Source organism: Notolabrus celidotus, chromosome 20 (genome assembly GCF_009762535.1).
Source record: "Notolabrus celidotus isolate fNotCel1 chromosome 20, fNotCel1.pri, whole genome shotgun sequence".
NCBI classification, from domain to species: Eukaryota; Metazoa; Chordata; class Actinopteri; order Labriformes; family Labridae; genus Notolabrus; species Notolabrus celidotus.
Genome location: NC_048291.1, coordinates 2,499,946 through 2,522,878, shown reverse-complemented (window position 1 = coordinate 2,522,878; position 22,933 = coordinate 2,499,946). Strand labels below are relative to the sequence as shown.

General features: G+C 47.8%; 2 protein-coding genes across 2 annotated transcripts; one reads left to right on the top strand and one right to left on the bottom strand.

The window, feature by feature from the left end:
• Window positions 1-361: 361 nt before the first annotated feature.
• LOC117831706 (protein Tob2) lies at window positions 362-8,709 on the bottom strand. Its single transcript, XM_034710506.1, has 4 exons — window positions 8,326-8,709; window positions 4,701-4,858; window positions 4,255-4,604; window positions 362-1,955 (listed from the first exon to the last, which is right to left on the bottom strand). Exon 4 carries the CDS (start codon window positions 1,788-1,790, stop codon window positions 588-590), a length of 1,203 nt encoding a protein of 400 aa, XP_034566397.1. The 5' UTR covers window positions 1,791-1,955; window positions 4,255-4,604; window positions 4,701-4,858; window positions 8,326-8,709; the 3' UTR covers window positions 362-587.
• On the top strand, window positions 8,284-21,950 carry LOC117831705 (aconitate hydratase, mitochondrial-like). The gene is made up of 18 exons (XM_034710505.1): window positions 8,284-8,349; window positions 10,657-10,799; window positions 11,233-11,491; window positions 13,855-13,947; window positions 14,161-14,319; window positions 14,417-14,567; window positions 14,674-14,778; window positions 14,860-14,951; window positions 15,524-15,629; window positions 15,887-16,044; window positions 16,133-16,206; window positions 16,531-16,642; window positions 16,779-16,961; window positions 17,085-17,180; window positions 17,541-17,732; window positions 18,512-18,644; window positions 18,885-19,006; window positions 19,105-21,950. Exons 1-18 carry the CDS (start codon window positions 8,314-8,316, stop codon window positions 19,234-19,236), a joined length of 2,346 nt encoding a protein of 781 aa, XP_034566396.1. The 5' UTR covers window positions 8,284-8,313; the 3' UTR covers window positions 19,237-21,950.
• Window positions 21,951-22,933: the final 983 nt, after the last annotated feature.

Below are 22,933 nucleotides of genomic sequence, written 5' to 3'. Positions count from 1 at the left end.
AACCTGCTGACAAACAGGGACGAGAGAGTCTGAGGATCCACAACAAAACAGAGCATCTCTCTCTCTCTCTCTCTCTCTCTCTCTCGCTCAAAGTGCTGATCTTTTCGTGGCTCCCTGCAGGACTTGGCGAGGTCCTCCTTCCCAGCGTGAGGGTGCAGAGAAACACGGAGTGAGAGCCGGGTCCACTAAACCACAAACCCAGAACCCAGTAGGCCTTAAAATAAGGAACAGAACGAGACTGGCAACAACTGAAGGGAGAGAGACTCACCCCCCCACCCCCCATCCACGCCCTCCCTCCATCCACTCCCTCCCTCCATCCAAGCCCTCCCTCCATCCACGCTCTCCCTCCATCCACGCTCTCCCTCCATCCATGCCCTCCCTCCATCCACGCCCACCCTCCATCCACGCCCACCCTCCATCCACGCCCACACAGAGATGAGTAAGACCAACAGGAGGCTGGACTCAGGATCAGGATCAAAACAAACACAGGGACCACTTTGAGTCCTCGTCGTGAAACTAACTGTTAGAAACTGAAAACATGGCGAGCAGCTCCGCCCTTCACGCCGTCTCCTCCGTCACCCGGAGGCTCAGTTAGCCAGCACCACGGGCTGGAAGGACTGGTTCGGGTATTGCAGGTTGTAGCTTCCTAAACCCTCGACAAATGGCGGCTTCTCCATGAACGGGATTCCTCCGCCGCTGCCGATGATGCCCACGCTCTGAGCGGGCGGCGGGCTGGAGAAGGGGTCAAAGGACGGGTGGGCGCTGACGGCGTGGGGGGGTTGGAACGGGCTGGCGTGGGGCTGCATGGGCTGGCTGTCGGCATCAAAGTAGAGGGGGCCCGGGGAACCCGGGAACACAAACTCTTTGGCGTTGGGCGAGAGCTGGCTGGCGATGGGCGCCACGAGCGAGTGCAGCGACAGAGACAGCGGCTTGTGCTTCAGCAGCTCGGGGGCGGAGATGGTCGTGGGAGAGCGGGTCAGCATCCTCTGAGCGGGCGGGATGACCACGGCGGCGCCGGCCGAGGACCCAGCCCCGCTGCACTTCTTCATCTTGGTGGAGCCGAACTTGGTGGCGGCGAAGCTGGCGGTGGTGAAGGTGATGGGCTGAGGGCGGGCGGCGGGGATGGCGGAGGCTGGCTGCTGGGTGGCGAGGTAGGGCACGCCACCGCTGGGTGGGGAAGGGGTGGAGGTGTTGGAGGAGTGGACGGCGGGGTCAGTGGGCGTGCTGGAGCTGGGGTAGCTGAAGAGGGCGGGGCACGGCGGGGCCGACAGCGGCGTGGGGGAACTGGAGAGCGACGGCAGGAGGGAGGGCGACACCTGGCTCCCCACGGGAACGAACACCTGAGCGTCCGGGTTGAAGCCCAGACTCTTGGCTTCCTCCGCCTCCACGTCTCCCTTCCCCTCGCCCTCCGCCCGCTCCGGGTCACAGCCGAGACCCGGAGGATCCTCCAGGTACAGGACCTTCACCGCCCCCTTCTCCCCGATCTGGTAGGACACCTCGTAGGGGTCGATCCACACGCTGAGCTCTGCAGGAACGTTTGCACGCACCTCCTCCGTGTCCAGGCCGCTCCTCTTGGCGGCCAGCTCCACCACCGGGTCCCGTGGCGCTCCCAGGTGGATGCAGCGGAAGGCGGAGCCTCTTAGCGGGGCTTCAGGGTACCAGTGACCCTCAAAACGTGACATCAGTATCCTCTCCAGCTCCTCGCCGAACAGGTCGGCTCGGCGGCGAGGCAGCTTGTTGTACAGGTAGGACACGATGAAGTTCAGGGCGACCTTCACTTCCAGATGCATGACTGACGCGGGCGGGCGCCGCGGCGAGAGCAGAGAGGATGCTGGGAGCTGTCGCAGGGAGTCCGTCCTCTGGTCTACTGTAAACTGTGAGAGTCCTGTAGAGTCAACATCGTGGAGGATGAGGTGCAGGACGTCTGCTGGTCTCTGTGGGGTCTCAGGTCCAACCTGAGGAGAGAGAACAGGACAGGTGAGAACCAGAGAGAACCAGAGGGAGGAGAAGATCTCTCTGTTGATCCTCAGACCCTCTGACCTGCAGGGTGTGAGGGTCTGAGGGTCACAGAGACCTGAACACAGATTCATCATGAAGCATCATTTCATACGTTCACCCTGAAGAGAGCTGCTGACAGGTCCAGTCTAAGTCTAATCCTCAGGTGAGAGACGTCTCTGTGTCCCCCTGTGAGGACTAACATGATCCAGACTGGTTTTATAATGGATCATATTAAACTGTCTCAGTTATTTACACAGAGGTGATCCAGCAGAGTCTCTGTGTCACATCAGAGTCCTCAGAGGAGGAACCTCTCTCTGAGCAGGATGAACAGACGTGCTGTTAAACTTCCTCTTCAGGTCTGATCTGTATTACTCTGCTCCCTGGTCTGCAGGGCGCCCTGATGGAGGAACAGATGCCGTGTTGTGGCCTCCATAAATCCTTTATAATCTGAATCTGATCCCACGGAGCGCCTCCTGCTAACGCCAAAAACACGCTCCCTCAGAGTCTGACTGACTCACAGATTACAGAGAGACCAACAGGAATCACAGAGGAAGAGGAAAATGGCAGAACGGGGACCTCACTGAACATCATTTCCCACCATGCATTGCACGTGAGCCTCCCCTCCCCCTCGTACGCAGGCACACACAAACAATCTCCTCTCCCTCTCTCCCTCTCTCTCTCTCTCTCTCTCTCTCTCTGCCAGATGGAGATTCAGACACTAAGAATAGAGACGCTCCGATTAAAGACAATTCTAATGTTATTACAGAGAAGCTGCACGCCGCCACGCTCGCCGCTCACCGCCACATTTACATTCCCCGTCACGTGAGGAGGTGACATTGAGGGATCAGGAGGAGGAGGGGGGGGGGGGGTAAATACTGTGGAGAAACTCGTCAGCAGCTCCTGAAGCTGTGGGAGGAGACGTGAGCACAGGAGAGTCCCTCACCTGCACAACATCATCATCATCATCATCATCATCACTACACACACACACACACACACACACACTAACTACACACAGCTGCTGCATCTCAACGCTCCTGTTATAAAAACAGTAACATCCAATGTCATCCAATGACGAGGAGCCGCTCAGCGTGAACGTGAGCAGATTAACGCTTCAGGAGAAACCGTTGAACATTAGAAACCCTGAACCTGTCCACAGACACACACCTCAGCGTGTCTCTGAATGCTCTCACACACACCTCAGCGTGTCTCTGAATGCTCTCACACACACCTCAGCGTGTCTCTGAATGCTCTCACACACACCTCAGCGTGTCTCTGAATGCTCACACACACACACCTCAGCATGTCTCTGACTGCTCCTCTGCTCCTCGGCTCTCAGGCCTGTCGGAGCTCAGCTGCATCTGTGGTGCTATTTTTGTTTACATGGTCTCATTATCCCAGCTGAAGCGTGGCTCCGTGTGCTGCAAAGCCTCCACGACCTGCCCCGGCTCTGAGCAGCAGGTCCTCAGGGATCCTCAGGGATCCTGCAGACTGGTGGAGCTTCAAAAAGAGACCAAAGTGTCTCTGATCACCATCATCATTAAAGTGAGGAGAGACAGAGAGACCTGCTAGTTCTTACAGGGACACGGTCTCTCTCTCTCTCTCTGGGTCTCTGTCTCCTTTAAGACATCTGACTGAATATGATGCACATCAACAAACACCAAATATCAGAGTCTCACCAGGAGTATCGTGAGACTGAGCATCCTCCATGGTCGTGTGTGTGTGTGTTTGTGTGTGTGTGTGTGTATGTGTGTGTGAGACAATCAGGTAACAGGTCTACCTGCAGATTACTGCCATATGTTAGTCACAAGGCACCAGAGCAGAGAGGTTGAGCTGGCATGCACGTGAACGCACCTCCATGCAAATGAAAGGTAATGAGGTGAGCAGCATCCACAGAGAGGAAGAGGAGAGGAAGAGGAGAGGAAGAGGAGAGGAAGAGGAGAGGAAGAGGAGAGCCCCTCCTCATCATAAACAACCCGACAGTGTCCACACAGAGGAACATGAAGGTGACAGCCTCTGAGGTCTACAGAGGAGATCTGAACCAACCAGAACAACAACAAAAAAGCCGAGTGTGCCTTTAATTCAGACTCAGTGCGGTCATTCAGGCAGCAGAGCTTCTAGAATAAAAACACCGACACACACACACACACACACTGACACACACACATATATATACACACACACACAAACACACACACATCCTCTCAGGTGTGTGATTTTAACACCTCTGCATGCACAGCTGTATATGATGCTCACCTCTCTGTGTGAATGCAGAGCTCGAGCTCCTGCGTGTTTATTCCCTTCAGGCTCGTGCGGACGCGGATTTATCGCCGCGGTGTTTCGTGGGTGACCTTCAGGAACCTGGTCGTGGATCCTGGGGGGTCTCTGAGCAGCGGACTCTGTCCTCTCAGGTCTGGATGTTGGACAGTTTGTGCTCTGCTGACACTTTGCATGGAGGGTCCGGGGAAACTTTGCTGTTTGACAACCCGGCGTATTTATACACTGTGACTCGCCCACACGCCCGTGACGGCAGGGACTACTTTCTCCATCTTCTACTGCTGCTGCTTGATTCTCCTCCTGATCTCTCGGGTTAGTGATCCGTCCTCCTGTTGATCAATAAATAAATCCATTACTATGAGCAGATTGTGTTTTAATGAACCTTTAAATATAGAATCAGTGAAAACACGTCAGAGCTCTCTCACCTGCTCAGGTGTCCCTCCACAGTCTGTCCTGGAAAGAGCCCAGGACACCTCACAGCTCATGTGTCCCTTCAGTCCTCACACAAACACGCCTGCTCACAGCGGGGTCTACTTTACCCTGCGGATGGATCTCTGTAGTTCCTCTCGTGCTGAACACTCTGCTAAAAATATAAACCGTGATAGCAACAGAGCGCTGATTGGCTGAGCTGGGGGAGGACCCGCGTGCTGCCGGGCTGCAGCGTCCAATCAGCTGCTGCAGAGGCCGGACTGTCACTGAGGGATTCTGGGAAATGACGTTCATCACTAAATGATGCACAGCAGGTACATGGAGGATTGGATGAAGAACACGTGCTCTGTGTGGGTTTATTATGTTTTACACAATCACACTTCAAACAGGCCTGATGACACCCGGAGCTCTGATCACACACTCATCAATAACAACAACAACAACAACAACAATAACAACAATAATAACAACAACAACAACAACAACAACAACATACCTTATCAATACATGATCAATACTAACAGACAACATGAACACATCCAGAGCTCTGATCACACACTCATCAATAACAACAATAACAATAACAACAACAACAACAATAACAACAATAATAATAAAAACAACAACAATAACAACAATAATAATAACAACAACAATAACAACAACAACATACCTTATCAATACATGATCAATACTAACAGACAACATGAACACATCCAGAGCTCTGACCACACACTCATCAATAACAACAATAACAACAACAACAACAACATACCTTATCAATACATGATCAATACTAACAGACAACATGAACACATCCAGAGCTCTGATCACACACTCATCAATAACAACAACAACAACAACATCAACATCAACATCAACATCATCAACAACAACAACATCAACATCAACACTACTGATCAATGTATGATCAATACTAACAGACAACATGAACACACCCAGAGCTCTGATCACACACTCATCAATAACAACAACAACAACAACAACAACAACAACAACAACTACAACACACCGGATCAATCATTACTGACAGACAACATGAACACCCAGAGCTCTGATCACACACACACACACACACCACCACAACCACCACCGCCACCACCACAACCAACAACAACAACAACAATAACTACAACAACAATAACAATAACAACAACTACAACACACCTGATCAATATATGATAAATACTGACAGACAACATGAATGATCCAGAGCTCTGAGCACACGCATCAATAACAACAACAACAACAACAACAGGAATATGTTCAATACTGTCAGACAACATGAACACATCAGGAGACACAACAGAAAATACTATGTGAGAAAAATGACCCTGACTTGTAGATATATCATCAACTAATGTTTCTCAACCCATGATCCAGATTTAAAATGATGCATGAAGTTCTAGAGTCATCCATCCTTTATATTTCATGTGATTTTATGTCCGTGCATGATTCACAGTAAAGTTAGGATGGTGAAATATTAAACACGGGGCCTGTAATAATAAACACCTGCTGAGCACCACCACACGCTGCAGGGCTTCAGTGTGTCCTGTAACGTTTGGAGGGTTGTCATTAATGTAAATGTTTGTAGCTGAGTCTTCACTTCTTCCTCCTGCTCCTCTGCTGTCTGCATGTCGGAGCTGCACAGGTGCAGGCTGACACACACACACACACACACACACGCACACACACACACACACACACACACTTACAGGATGTCAGCCTCTGTGATGCTTCTCATCTTGGTTGGTCTACAGTTTAGGAAAGTTTGTTTTACAGTTTATTATCTTACAGGTAACAGGAATGTTTTCAAACAGCAGACACTAAATGAAGTTAAAGGCACAGTGTGTGTGTCTCTGAGATCTAGTTTTATTTATTTTAACTGTTTTCTATTATTTATCTACTCATTTTAAGAATATTTCTAGCCTTTATTTTATCTTCAACTCTTATCCTCACCCTTTTTTTATTCTATTTGACGCTTTAACTTTTCTTAATTACACACATTTTATTGTTTTAGTCTCTATTTTAAAATCCATTTTTATATTCTAATGTTTTTCCATTATTTTATTTCTGTTTCTTGTTTTCGGTCGCTGTGAAGCTTTTTGAAATAAAGCTTGATTGATTGATTGATTGATTGATTGATAGAGAATGTGTAGAAACATACTCTTTACAGATGTTGCAGTTGCATGATTTGCATGACATTTACTGTCGGTGTGTTTTGCATAAAGGAACAAGTATCTGTGTTTATTTCACATGTTCATATTTTCTCTCTTCACCTCTGAGCTCTTTTTTTATTTTACAGACGCAGCGTTTGTTTATATAAAGTGACACAAAGACGTTTTATATTTAACCTTTTTATATCAATCTATAATAATGAGAGTTTTTTTTAACTAGCTTTACAATCATTAATGAGTGAATCAGGAAACATAAAGAGGGGTTTGAGAGAGATTCAAATAATAGAGTTCAATCTGCAGTTTGATGATAGTTTCAGTCTGAAATCAAACCTTCTGTAAACATTGACACTATAACATGGAGTTAACTTAGCCTGTATAAATATATAACATGAATATCGCTGATAAGAAGACGCTCCATAATAATATTAATAATAATAATAATAATAATAATAATAATATTAATATAGACTAAGGTAAAATCTTACAGCTCAGCTCAGTCTGAAATCAAACATTTGCACTATTAAATATATTTGAGTACAACATAGCCTGTAAATATAAAGTATAACAGACTGTACAGATATATAATATAACATGAAAACAGCTGATATAAAGTGATACAAAGTTATATTAAGATATATAAAGTGATATAAAGATATATAAAGTGATATAAGTATATATAAAGATATATAAATATATATAAAGATATTTAAAGTGATATAAAGTTATGTAAAGATATATAAATATATATAAATATATATAAAGATATATAAAGATATTTAAAGTTATATAAAGATATATAAAGATATATAAAGATATATAAAGATATTTAAAGTGATATAAATATATATAAAGATATATAAAGGTATTTAAAGTGATATAAAGTTATGTAAAGATATATAAATATATATAAATATATATAAAGATATATAAAGATATTTAAAGTGATATAAAGTGATATAAAGTTATATAAAGATATATAAAGATATATAAAGATATATAAAGATGTTTAAAGATATATAAAGATATATAAAGTGATATAAATATATACAAAGATATACAAAGATATTTAAAGTTATATAAAGTTATATAAAGATATATAAAGTGATATAAATATATATAAAGATATATAAAGTTATATAAAGATATATAAATATATATAAAGATATATAAAGTTATATAAAGATATATAAAGATATATAAAGATATTTAAGGTGATATAAATATATATAAAGATATATAAAGTGATATAAAGTTATTTAAAGATGTTTAAAGTGATATAAAGTTATATAAAGATATATAAATATATATAAAGATATTTAAAGTGATATGAAGTCGCTCATAATAATATTATCAGACTGTTATCTGATGACGTCACATCTCGGCGACATTCTTCTCTCTGTCTCTAAGCAAAATGGCGTCTTACTGTCTGACTGTCTCCAGGCTGCAGGTAAGAAGACGTTTCTTTCACCTTCACAAAGTCTGTCACTTCCTGTCACCGCGCGGGAAGCTGAGCACAGGTGCTTTCTGTCGCGTGCCTCAGTCTCCGGGTCTCGTGGAGGATTCAGGTGGGTCAATGTGGACGAAAGATCCAAGCTGCTGTTCGCGGGTCACCGTGTCCTCGGATGACTCCTGACAGCAGCGCGCTAACAAACATCACCGATACACCGGGGCATTACGTCATCACACCGTCGGTATGATAAAACCTCTGTTACTGAATGACCTCATCAAGGTGAACACAAGGTGACGAGTTTAATGCGCAGTTAGAGGAGCTCACCTGGACACACACCTGACCTCCATCACCTGACCTCCATCACCTGACCTCCATCACCTGAACTGCATCACCTGACCTGCATCACCTGACCTCCATCACCTGACCTCCATCACCTGGCCTGCATCACCTGGCCTGCATCACCTGACCTCCCTCACCTGACCTCCCTCACCCGACCTCCCTCAACTGACCTCCATCACCTGACCTGCATCACATGACCTCCATCCCCTGACCTACATCACCTGACGGCATCACCTGACCTGCATCACCTGACCTGCATCACCTGACCTCCATCCCCTGACCTGCATCACCTGAACTGCATCACCTGACCTGTATCACCTGACCTGCATCACATGACCTCCATCACCTGACCTCCATCACCTGACCTGCATCACCTGACCTGCATCACCTGACCTGCATCACCTGACCTACATCACCTGACCTGCATCACCTGACCTCCATCACCTGACCTGCATCACCAGACCTCCCTCACCTGACCTGCATTAACTGACCTGCATCACCTGACCTGCATCACCTGACCTCCATCACCTGACCTGCATCACCTGACGTGCATCACCTGACCTGCATCACCTGACGTGCATCACCTGACGTGCATCACCTGAACTCCATCACCTGACCTCCATCACGTAACCTCCATCACCTGACCTGCATCACCTGACCTCCATCAAATGACCTGCATCACCTGACTTGCATCACCTGACCTCCATCACATGACCTCCATCACATGACCTGCATCACCTGACCTCCATCACATGACCTCCATCACATGACCTGCATCACATGACCTCCATCACTTGACCTCCATCACATGACCTCCATCACATGACCTCCATCACTGATCATTAATATTATTAATGATCGTTAATCTGAGCCTCAGTTTTTAACCTGCCTTCAGTCTTCAGGTGAATTTACTTTAAATCTAATATTTGAATATAAAACATTTTTTTTATTTCTCAGGATGTTATTGATCAATCAACCTGTATTGATTCAGATCTTAATTAAAGGGCTCTATATTGAATAAAAACAATAAAAAAAAATTAAATTATAATAAAAATAAAACCTGATGTATAAATAAAGACTTTAATGCTAATTACAATAAATGAAATACAATGAATAAAATAAATAAAGTAATGTGATTAAAACAATACATTAAGATAGTTAGAATTAAGTTAAAGCATTAAAAATAACAATAATATAATATATAGTTAAAATAAAAATAATGAATGAAAAAGCGGTCTGTGACTTACAGTGAAAGAAATCATCTTTAGTTCATCTTAAATCAACAAACTGAAGTCTTTCTCTGTGTGTTTTAAAAACAGGAAGTAAAACATGTTGTTATATTAACTCTTTATAAATAAGACATAAAGGATCTTCAGCTGTGAGCTCCTGTGTCTGAGTACCTGAGAGAGATCAGAGCGCAGCGCTGACATTAGAACAACCTGTGTATTCAAACAAGCTCCTCCCACACCTGCACCTGGAACCTGCTGATCTAAGAGACTCTGTTCAGGTGAAGCTTCTCTGGATCCACAAACTGTCTGAGTATAAAGACGACTGAGCAGAGTTTCTGTAGAGAGAGACTCTCAGTGACAGGTTAGTGTTTGTTCTGACTGACAGGAGAGAAGACTACAGGTGACTACATCCACCTTTACAGACAGCTGAGTGTCTCTGTGATCAGACGACCTTTCACCCCGTGTCCTCTGAGCTCAGTGATTTTCCACAGAATCAACGTAAAGAAATAAAACACGTGAGGGAGGCGGGTTTAAGGTCTCTGTAATGTGAAGCAGTCTCACTCTGGACAGGGTTCAGACCTTCAGACTGACTTCAGCCTCCTCTGAGACCGGAAACAGATCCAGAGCCTCGTGGTTCAGTTCAATGATTTGTATGATTTAAAGTGAGTCCTTAGCTTCACAGTGAAGTTTAGTTTTTGGTGTTAAAGCTTTAATCTCTCCTCTGTGTCCCCATCAGCTGGCCCTTGGAACCGGGGCGAGGCGGTTTCATGTCTCCGCAGCCTTCAGCGCCAAGGCCAGGGTGTCCATGAGCCGCTTTGAGCCCGGCTCCAGCATCAACTATGAGAAGATGCACCAGAACATCCAGACCGTGCGAAGGAGGTCAGTGTCTCCCTCTCACATGAACTCTCTGTTACAGTTTGTCCCCTGAGCTCTGCTGCTGTCCGTCTCAGCGCCAGGTAGACCAGGTGACCAGGTAGACCAGGTGATCAGGTAGACCAGGTAGGCCAGGTGACATTCAGAGTGAGGACCACACAGCAGGGAGCCAGCTTCAGGTGTCCCAGTGCTCCTCTCTCTAAACCTAGCCCTCTCTGTAGTCCAGAACCCAGAGAGTCTTTGTGTCCGTCAGAGGAGCGGTTAGTTTCAGGGTTCAGGACTTCATCAGGACTCAGGTGAGACAGACTCTCAGACGAGAGAGACTTCAGATGAGTTCAGGTGTAAGATGTAGAAACACGTTGTTGATAAGAACCTGAAACTGATCCTATAAACTCCACTTTATTCTAACGCCATCCTCTCCCTGACTCCGCCCCCTCAGGCTCGCCAGGCCTCTCACTCTGTCCGAGAAGATCGTGTACGGTCACCTGGACGACCCGGCGGGGCAGGAGATCGACCGCGGCCGCACGTACCTGCGCCTGCGTCCGGACCGCGTGGCCATGCAGGACGCCACGGCTCAGATGGCGATGCTTCAGTTCATCAGCAGCGGCCTCCCGAGGGTCGCCGTTCCCTCCACCATCCACTGTGATCACCTGATCGAGGCTCAGATCGGAGGAGTCCAGGACCTGCAGCGGGCCAAGGTGAGTGGAGACGGAGGAGGATGAGGAAGATGAGAAGGAGGATGTGGAGGATGTGGAGGATGTGGAGGTGGATGAGGATGATGGGGAGGATGAGGAGGAGGAGGAGAATGAGGAGGATGTGGAGGAGGATGAGGAAGATGAGGAGGTGGATGAGGAGGATGAGGAGGATGAGGATGAGGAGGAGGAGGTGGAGGATGTGGAGGAGGATGAGGAGGATGAGGAGGTGGATGAGGAGGATGAGGTGGATGAGGATGAGGAGGAGGTGGATGAGGAGGATGAGGAGAATGAGGAGGAGGTGGAGGATGTGGAGGAGGATGAGGAGGATGTGGAGGAGGATGAGGAGGATGAGGAGGTGGATGAGGAAGAGGAGGAGGAGGATGAGGAGGATGTGGAGGAGGATGAGGAGATGAGGTGGATGAGGAGGATGTGGAAGATGAGGAGGAGGTGGATGAGGATGATGAGAATGAGGAGGATGAGGAGGATGTGGAGGATGTGGAGGAGGATGAGGAAGATGAGAAGGTGGATGAGGTTGAGGAGGAGGTGGATGAGGAGGATGAGGAGAATGTGGATGAGGATGATGAGAATGAGGAGGATGAGGAGGAGGAGGAGGAAGATGAGGAGGAGGTGGATGAGGAGGATGAGGAGGATGAGGAGGATGTGGATGAGGATGATGAGAATGAGGAGGATGAGGAGGAGGATGAGGAAGATGAGGAGAAGGTGGATGAGGAGGATGAGGAGGATGTGGAGGAGGATGAGGAGGATGAGGAGGTGGATGAGGATGAGGAGGAGGTGGATGAGGAGGATGGAGGAGAATGAGGAGGATGAGGAGGATGTGGAGGATGAGGACGAGGAGGTGGATGAGGATGATGGGGAGGAGGAGGAGGATGAGGAGGAGGATGAGGAGAATGAGGAGGATGTGGAGGACGATGAGGAGGTGGATGAGGAGGATAAGGTGGATGATGAGGATGATGAGGAAGTGGATGAGGTGGATGAGGAGGAGGATGAGGAGGATGAGGAGGTGAATGAGGAGGATGTGGAGGATGAGGAGGATGAGGAGGTGGATGAGGATGAGGACGATGAGGAGGTGGATGAGGACAATGAGGAGGATGAGGAGGTGGATGAGGAGGATAAGGTGGATGAGGAGGATGAGGAGGAGGATGAGGATGATGAGGAAGTGGATGAGGTGGATGAGGAGGAGGAGGATGAGGAGGATGAGGAGGTGAATGAGGAGGATGTGGAGGTGGATGAGGAGGATGAGGAGGTGGATGAGGACGATGAGGTGGATGATGAGGTGGATGAGAGGGATGAGGAGGATGAGGAGGTGGATGAGAAGGATGAGAAGGTGGATGAGGAGGTGGATGAGGAGGATGTGGAGGATGAAGAGGTGGATGAGGAGGTGGATGATGAGGTGGATGAGAAGGATGAGAAGGTGGATGAGGAGGTGGATGAGGAGGATGTGGAGGATGAAGAGGTGGATGAGGAGGTGGATGAGGAGGTGGATGAGGAGGTGGATGAGAAGGATGAGGTCCCGTCAGGTGAACTTTGAGAAAACAAAGATATGGTTCTCTGTTACCTACGCGCTCTTGTCCTCTCTGCTGAATAAATCCTGACGTACAGACTGAATCTAAATAAAGATGGTTTCAGTCGTAGACACGGACACGAGAGAGAACGATTAAACTCGGTGAGCTGCTGGTTCAGGTCCAGAGAGGACCTGGTCTCAGTGAGGAGAAGCCAGAAACCAGAGGAGGACTGAGAGCCTGTGAGCCGACGAGGAGCGTTTTGATCCGTCCTCAGACGCTCTGGTTTACTGGATCAGAACGTGTCCCTCCTCTCTCTCTCCTGTGTTTAAGTTTCTATATTTATCTGATTAAACTTGATGTTCAGATATCATCATGACGCTCTGTAGAGGATTCATTACGACTCTCTGATTTTATTTTTGGAGGGTTTATTTCTCTGCAGTGAGAAGATTCAGAGAGAGTTTAGTTTAAACTTTAGAAGCTTGTAGTTAGTTTAGTTTGTGCAGGTTTAAATCTGATTCAATATTCTGGGTAACCTCGTAACTGTGAGTCCAGGAGGAATCACATCTTTAAACTTAAGGACTGGCTTCATATTTATCTTCTTACTAACCTTCTTTAAGACTGTTCATGTCTTTATTATCTTCATTGTTTTATTGAGAGGTAAGAGGAGGGATCAGGAGGAACTAGGAGGAGAGAGAGGAGCGACCTGCAGTGTGCAGATCTGAACCCAGGACTGTACCTCTGCATGTTTATTTTTAATTTGTCTGATCATGGTCCTGATCCTCTGGTCCTGATCCTCTGATCCTGATCCTCTGATCCTGATCCTCTGATCTCTCCTTCAATCAGGATGTGAACGAGGAGGTCTACAACTTTCTGGCAACAGCTGCTGCAAAATATGGAGTCGGCTTCTGGAAACCTGGATCAGGGATCATCCATCAGGTACAGGTTTAGATCAGGCTGCAGAGGACTTCTTGAATGCCGGGTTCACACTCTGTTATCAATAAAGAGTTTATGAATAACAGGCTCTGTGAGGCTCCAGTGAGACTCTGTATCCGTCTGTGATGAATCCGGCCTCTGGTCCGGCTCTGTTTGGACCAGAACGTGTCCACAGTCCTGAGGGAGTGTTGTGTAACCGTCTCTCTCTGTGGACAGATCATCCTGGAGAACTACGCCTACCCCGGGGTGATGCTGATCGGCACAGACTCCCACACTCCTAACGGGGGCGGGCTGGGCTCCATCTGTATCGGCGTGGGCGGAGCTGACGCCGTGGATGTCATGGCTGGGATCCCCTGGGAGCTGAAGTGTCCGAATGTGAGTCCCTGAAAACTTTAAACCTCATCGGTTCAGATTCCCCTTCAGACACTGAGCTCTCCTCTTCAGAGGTAAAGCCCGTGTGTTGGTCCTGCAGGTGATCGGGGTGAAGCTCACAGGAAGCCTGTCTGGCTGGACGTCTCCGAAGGACGTGATCCTGAAGGTGGCCGGTATCCTGACTGTGAAGGGCGGAACCGGAGCCATCGTGGAGTATCACGGGCCCGGAGTGGACTCCATCTCCTGCACAGGTGAGGACCACATGCATCCATTAAGACCTGCAGAGCACGCACGTCCCTCTACGGAGACGTCACGTCCTCCCTCTGAGTCTCTGATGGTCTCACTCTCGTCCTGCAGGGATGGCTACGATCTGTAACATGGGGGCGGAGATCGGAGCCACCACGTCGGTCTTCCCGTACAACCACCGCATGAAGACCTACATGGAGAAGACGGGCCGTGGAGGTGAGTCAGTCTCTGTGTCTCTGTCTCTGTGTTTAGTCTTCATCACTGTCCTTCATCTTTGTCTCCTCCTCCTCCTCTCAGAGATCGCCTCTTTAGCCGATCAGTTCCAAGAAGACCTGGTCCCGGATAAGAACTGTGAATACGACCAGGTGGTGGAGATCAACCTGAGCGAGGTGAGTCAGACAGTCTCATCAGACACATGGATCCTGCTCAGTGAGACCAGGGACAGACTCATCCTCCTCCTCTTCCTCATTTTCCGCATCCTCCTCCTCATCCTCCTCATCATCCTCATCCTCTTCCTCCTCCTCATCATCCTCATCCTCCTCCTGCTCCTCCTCATCATCCTCATCCTCCTCATCATCCTCATCCTCCTCATTATCCTCATCCTCTTCCTCCTCCTCATCATCCTCATCCTCCTCCTCATCCTCCTCGTCCTCCTCCTCATCATCCTCATCCTCCTCCTGCTCCTCCTCATCATCCTCATCCTCCTCCTCCTCCTCCTCCTCATCATCCTCCTCCACATCCTTCTAATCCTCCTCCTCCTCCTCATCTTCCACATCCTTCTCCTCCTCCTCCTCCACCTCCTCCTCCTCCTCCTCCTCCTCCTCCTCCTCATCATCATCCTCCTCCACATCCTTCTAATCCTCTAGATCCTCCTCCTCCTCCTCCTCATTCTCCTCCTCCTCTTAGAGACCAGGATCTATCAGGTCTCCTGACCCTCTCTGTGTGTCCCGTCCTCTCTCAGTTGAAGCCTCACATCAACGGGCCGTTCACCCCGGACCTGGCTCACCCGGTGTCCGACATCGGGGCGATCGCCAAGAAGAGCGGCTGGCCCCTGGAGGTCAAAGTGGGTCAGTATTTAAAACACAGCGTTATTATCTCTCTGATGTTGAATCTGCAGAAACATGAAGCTCAGTTATTGATCCGATATGATCCATCAGGTTTCAGTGATCACAGAATCAAGACTCTGAAGTCAGAGACGATGGATCAATAACAGAGAGGTTTGTTTTTAATGTCAGACATGAGATGTCCAGAATCCATCCTGATCCATCTCTCTCTCTCTCTCTCTCTCTCTCTCTCCCTCTCCCTCTCCCTCTCCATCCCTCAGGTCTGATCGGCAGCTGCACTAACTCCAGTTATGAGGATATGGGCCGAGCGGCGTCTCTGGCTCAGCAGGCTCTGGATAAAGGTCTGAAGTGTAAGGCCCAGTTCACAGTCACTCCGGGGTCAGAGCAGATCCGAGCCACCATCGAGAGAGACGGATACGTGAGTCAGCTCTGCGTTCCATCAGAGACTCGTACCGTTTATTTTATGAGACTCAAAGAGATGAAGACTCGTCGTGTTTCTGTTTCAGGCGAAGATCCTGAGCGACGTCGGGGGAATCGTTCTCGCTAACGCTTGTGGTCCCTGCATCGGACAGTGGGACAGGTACGCTCTGCACCTGTAGAGACCAGCTGAGCCTCAGATCAGTCATGGAGGGGTTAGGATACAGACGCTCTGGTGTCCTCTCATAGTCCTGTCTGACTCTGAGCAGGATCAGCAGTAAAGATAAAGGTCTAACTTTAAGGCTAACATCCCCACTGGTCCTCATGAAGTCTCTCCTGATCTCACAGACTTCACCTGAACATGTTAGACAGAGAGGTCTACTCTTCATAGAGTCAGAGGTCCAGCAGCTTTAACTCTGATATAAACCTGATCACATGTCCCTCTGAGACGTGGATCAGACTAACACGTGGTTCTGACTCTCCTCAGAAAAGACGTGAAGAAAGGAGAGAAGAACACCATCGTCACGTCCTTCAACAGAAACTTCACCGCCAGGAACGACGCCAACCCGGCCACGCACGCCTTCGTCACGTCTCCTGAGGTAAGAGTGACGACACGACGCTCTCAGAGAAGATTTAACAGAGACGTGTTAAAGTCAGAGGCTCAGACCTGCAGCTCACATCGATCATCATGGTGCAGCAGGATGGTAAATGCTCTCCTGTCCTCATGTGATGCAGATCGTCACGGCCATGGCGATCGCCGGGACTCTCAACTTCAACCCAGAGACCGACTACCTGACCTCCGCGAGTGGAGAGAAGTTCAAGCTGGAGCCGCCCACCGGGGACGAGCTCCCCTCCAAAGACTTCGACCCGGGTCAGGACACCTACCAGCACCCCCCAGCAGAGGGCGGCTCGGTCATGGTGAGTTTAAAACTGTCCACATACTGAGTCTGATCTTCAGAAGCTGCACATGAACCAGGCAGGAGGGGGCGGGTCTTCTTCAGGTCCAAGTTGAGTCTGATCTCTTCCTCTGTGGTGGTTCAGGTGGACGTGAGCCCCTCCAGTAACCGCCTGCAGCTGTTGGAGCCCTTTGACAGGTGGAGCGGAGGAGACCTGGAGGACTTGAGGGTCCTCATCAAGGTGAGAGGCTGCTGCTCCTTCTGATTCTCTCCATCAGAACCAGAATCATGAACCCAGCTCCCCGCACGCCATCCTCACTGCACGCCATCCTGCTGATGACATCACCTCAGACCGACTCCATCTTTATTTACCTCATGTTTCAGCTTTGAGTAAAGATCTGAAAGTCTCAGCTCTCTCTTTAAGGAAACTACTGACCCCTCCTCTTCCTCTCCTCTCCTCTCCTCTCCTCTCCTCTCCTCTCCTCTCCTCTCCTCTCCTCTCCTCTCCTCTCCTCTCCTCTCCTCTCTTCTCTTCTCTTCTCTTCTCCTCTCTTCTCCTCTCCTCTCCTCTCCTCTCCTCTCCTCTCCTCGTCTCCTTCAGGTGAAGGGAAAGTGTACAACGGATCACATCAGTGCCGCCGGTCCGTGGCTGAAGTTTCGCGGTCACCTTGACAACATCTCCAACAACCTTCTGATCGGCGCGGTGAACATTGAGAACGAGGCCGTCAACAAGGTGAAGAACCAGCTGACGGGAGAGTACGGGGGCGTGCCGGACGTGGCTCGCCACTACAAGGTGAGGAAGAATCACAGTTGAGCCCTCAGTGATGTTTACTAAACACTTCCTGCTAACATGGCGAGCTCTGCAGATGCTCCTCCTGCAGGGAGCCTCTGACGCTCTGTGGTCCTGTTTGAGGATCAGGATGCTGAGAGGCTTCATGCACAGAGCGGTGAATAAACAGCTGATTGAGTCTCTCCTCTGATGGGGATAAATACTTCAACCACAACACAAACTAACTCAAAGTTTCACCTCCCTGAAACCGGTCTTTTTAAGAGAGAGCATTGATTCCAGGTGTTTCAGTCTCCTCTGTGTCGTTGATGAGAGTAACGTCTGTTCTCTGATAATAGATAGAACTAAAATAAGAACTAGTGAAGTGCAGAGAGTCCAGTTAGAGTGAATATGTCAGTTTGAACAGGTGAGTTTTGAGTTGGGATTTGAATGATGTGATGGAGTCCGACTGTCTTATGTGTGGGGGGAGAGAGTTCCAGAGTCTGGGTGCTGAACAGCTAAAGCCTCGGGGTCCCATGGTACTGAGGCGTCACGGTGGGATTGTTAGTAGTCCAGCAGAGGTTGAGCGGAGGGAGCAGGAGGGAGTGTATTCATGAAGGAGGTAGCGGAGGTAAGTCGGGGCCAGGTTTTTGAGAGCTTTCTGCAACGCTCCTAAACTTAAAATCCTCTTCATGTAAACTTTATTAATGTTTCATGTTCCCCTCATCTGTCTCATCACCTCAGCATCACTGACTTTAACCTCTTCTCCTTCTCTGCCTCTGTCTCTGTCTCTCGGTCCCCTCCAGGCTAACGGAGAGAGCTGGGTGGTGGTTGGAGACGAGAACTACGGGGAGGGGTCCAGCAGAGAGCACGCCGCCCTGGAGCCGCGACACCTCGGAGGACGCGCCATCATCGTCAAGAGCTTCGCCAGAATCCACGGTGAGTGTCAGAGCGTCAGAGGGTCAGAGCATCCTCCTCTCAGAGCGTCAGAGGAGGAAGTCTGATGTGTCTTCATGTCGAGATGTTCCTATAGATCAAACGGATTTATTCTCTGATGTTTGATTTATAAAGACAGCTGATCGATAACAGACTCAGGTGATCAGCTGTGATGATGTCACCTGTATCACACGCCCTCTGTGGCTCCTCCCACATGATGAAGAGTGTGATGTGTGTCCACAGAGACCAACCTGAAGAAGCAGGGCCTGCTGCCGCTCACCTTCGCCGAACCCAAAGACTACGACAAGATCCGCCCCGACGACAAGATCTCCATCACCGGGTTGAAGTCGTTCGCTCCTGGAAAGGTGAGCAGCGTCCTGAGAGCGAGGGATGAAGGATCTGTGGGAGGAGGAGAATCACTCTCTCTCTCTCTCTCTCTCTCTCTCTCTCTCTTTCCCTCCAGCCTCTGACCGCCGTCATCAAACACAGCGACGGCAACCAGGACGCCATCTCTCTCAACCACACGTTCAACCAGACGCAGATCGAGTGGTTCCAGGCCGGCTCCGCCCTCAACAGGATGAAGGAGCTGCAGTGATTGGTCGATGGAGGAAGGAGGCGGGGCCTGAAGGGGGCCATCGAGGGGCCTTGATGTGGAGGAGACGGAGGGAACGCTCGATGGTCACATGACTGTTTAGAGACTGACACACACACACACACACACACACACACACACACACACACACACACACACACACACACACACACCAAAGGTCGCTGTACAGATGAAAAGCGCACACACACGTACACACAAGCTCACGCACAGACAGGATTACTGTGAAGCTCTCCCAGACAACAGGCAGAGTGACACACACACACACACACACACACACCTGAAGCTCAGTGTGTGTGTGTAGCAGTGTGTTCCTGATAGAAGCACGCCTCACTTTAACATCACCTGTGTCCTCATGTCTCTCTGAGTCTGTACTTGTGATGATGTCTCATGCTTCAGGCTGCAGTTAGCCTTTAGCTCGCCGTTAGCCACCTGAGGTGAGAGAAGCTACCTGGCGTCTTGATTAACTTGATAGTTTAGATTTTCATCGACACTGGAAACACCGAAACACCGTCCTGACTGTCTCTCCATCGTTCTCTCTCTCCGTGTTTTCTCTGCGTGTGTCTCTCCATCATTCCTTCACATTAACATCGACCCGTCTGCTCCTCTCTGCTCGCCTCTTCTCTGTCGCTCTCGGCAGGCCGGCTCATGGATCCAAACCTGGCCTGATGTTTGTGGAGACAGACTCCACGTTAAAGGTGACATATCATGCCCTTTTTCATCAACATATATTGGTCTAAGAGGTCCCCAAAACATGTCTTTAAAGGTTATTGTTCATAAAAACACTTTGAAATCAGATTCTGGTCTGCCTGTAAACCCCTCTTTTTCAGCCCTGCACAGAACAGGCTGTTTTCTGTGTCTGTGCCTTTAAATAAGAATGAGCTCTCTGACCACGCCCCCTCAGGAAGTGGGTGTGGCCTCGGCTGTCCAGCACGTTGATCTAATGTGTCTTGGTACACAGCTACGAACATGTAACTATGTGGCTATGCTAACTAGCGCTAGCACTTTTCCATGAAAACTAAAAATCATCCACTAGATCTTCAAATCTGCAGACGTGGGGAGTCAAACCGACCTTTGTGTTTATTAAGACAGCCTACAACTAGCATGCCTCCCTCCTAAGCTCCTTGTTAGCACACATGTGTGCAGGGAATGAAAAACGGAGGAGGGGTTGAGTTGTATTTTATACAGTCTATGGGCTGAACAAGCTCCGAGCTCTGACTTCCTGTTACAGACCGGATGGCGTTGTGACGTATGAAAAACACTGAAAACTGAAACGGCTGGTTTCAGCACACATTTACAGAAAGGTGGAGAAATCAGAACAGGGGCAGAATGGATTCTTTTACTTTTCAGGGGGTTTGTAGACAGGGACACATATTTCAGGTAGAGAACCATTAAAAAGTCGATCTTGCATGATATGTCACCTTTAATAAAAGCTCTGATGTAAACACGGCTGATCCTGCAGAGAGATGAAACGTCGTCTCTGCTCGTCTGTTTCATGCGATGAGAGAGGAGAGACGATTCCCGTGTCAGTCTCAGGCTGACGTTGGTTCCACGAGACGGCCTGCTGTCCTCTTAAACTAACGCACAACTTAGCGTCCTCCCTGGACTCTGGCACTTTGTAGAGTACAGACAGGTTTAGATGTCCTTCACTGTAGACTCTTCACTCTGAGGCGTCAGACTGTAAGATTCAGGATTAATCCACGACTTAGACTTTTATTTTGAAAGGATTGCTACTATGTTTGATGTTGTTCTTGTCGTCTCTTCTTCATCATCATCATCCTCATCATGTAGAGTTTCCGTCTCGTCTTCATTGACGTTGAGGCTTTAGATGAAGAGTCCTGAGCTCGTCCCTCCGTCCTCGTGTGAACATGATGAGATTATAAACTGACGAGTGAAGGTGTGTATATAAACCTAGATTATTAGATTATATGTGAGATTATAAACACGCTGTATGCTGCCTGTCTCTGCGTCCTCTCTGCTGTCTTTAATAACCTGCTGCACACACAGCTGACAGGTGACAGGTGGAAAGTGGGCGTGTCTTAAGCACAGGTGTGTGATTGTAGACGTCTGCAGGCTTAGTGAGTTTGAGGAAGCTGAGGATGGATTGTGAGTTTGTAGTTCAATGTTCAGAGCAGCGGTCTGTGTGGACTTTAATAATCCTCACAGAGACTCATGTGTTCATAGATCGTCTCCCCTTAAAGCTCAAACACTGCTCATCAGATTAAGCCAAAGATGCCTCCTGAACGTACAGAGTCCCCCTCAGATCTGATCCTGCACAGAGCCTGTCCCCCTCAGATCTGATCCTGCACAGAGCCGGTCCCCCTCAGATCTGATCCTGCACAGAGACATGTCTCTGAGTCCAGCAGGTTTGATATTAAACTCTCCTGATGTGAGACGTGTTCCCCGTTCACACCTCCAGGTTCTGGTTTTGCTCCTCCTGTAAAGAGTGGTGGAGGTGTTGTGTGTCGGCATGCTCGTGGTGTGATGGTTTTTGTACTTGGGACTCCTCGTGTTTGCTCAGCTTCCTCTGGACGGACTAATCCAGCTTCATGTGTTCAGATAATAACTGAGATATTTACCCGCTGATGATGATTTCTCCTGTTTCAGATATTATTGATTTTAAAACGTAGGTCGATCAAACGTCAGAGATTAAAGCTCCAGATTACAGAATCAGTAAATGAATAAAGATTTTAAAGAGACGGCGTCGTGTTGTTGTTTATTCTGTGACATTAATCATGAGCTCGTTGAGTTATCCTCCTCCTCCTCTCTGAGTCTGTATTCACTCTCAGTCTTCAGAGCTGTGAGGAGATTGAACATCTCCGTCCACAAGGGGGCGCCAAACTCAACCAACTCAGAGTCCCTCACAGCAGCTTTAAGTCGTGGCGCCCCCCTGTGGACTTTATTTCTCTGCAGACTTTGATCAGTGAGTCATGTAAATTAAATCCTCCCCTCTTCATTATAACAGTCAAATATATGACCCATGGACAATCTCTGCAGAGGACAATGTATAACTATCTGTTTCAGTGATCAGTCACTTTGAAGAGCTCCTAAATTAAAGATTTGAGTCAGAGTTCAAAATGCTTTTTAAAAATATAAACAAAAAAAAATGTAATAAGTGAAAAATAAAGAAGAAAGTTAAATTTTTCTATGCAATTATAACTGTTATTGTTATTTTAAATACATTAAAAATCAAAGTTAAACAACATCAACTACCTACAAGTAAATAAATTGTGATTTATTTGTTTGTTTATTTATTTTACAGAACTTTATTGATCAGGGTTTTGATACAAATGAGTTATTCTTTATGTTTTTTAAATACATCAATATCAGACAAAGTCAACCAACAGGTGAGTTCAATGATGAAGGTTTGCCTGAAGAAAAATGTTCATTAAAATAAGAAGTGAGAATGAAACAAAAAGACACAAGAGGTTTTAATTGAGTAAAATATTAAAGTGATTACATCATTTCAGTGTTTATTTATATTATTTATTTTTGAGAGTGTCTAAAGTTGTATTTTTAAATCATTTTGTTTGAACATAAAATAAGATAACTTGTCTGAATATTAATTTTGTGAGTGTAGAGTTTGGTTAATGATTCTAAAACATCCTCACATTTTCACTCTGGATAAACTTTAAAGTGTTTCTTGTTTGTATTCCCTGAAGGAACATTTGTCTGATGTAAT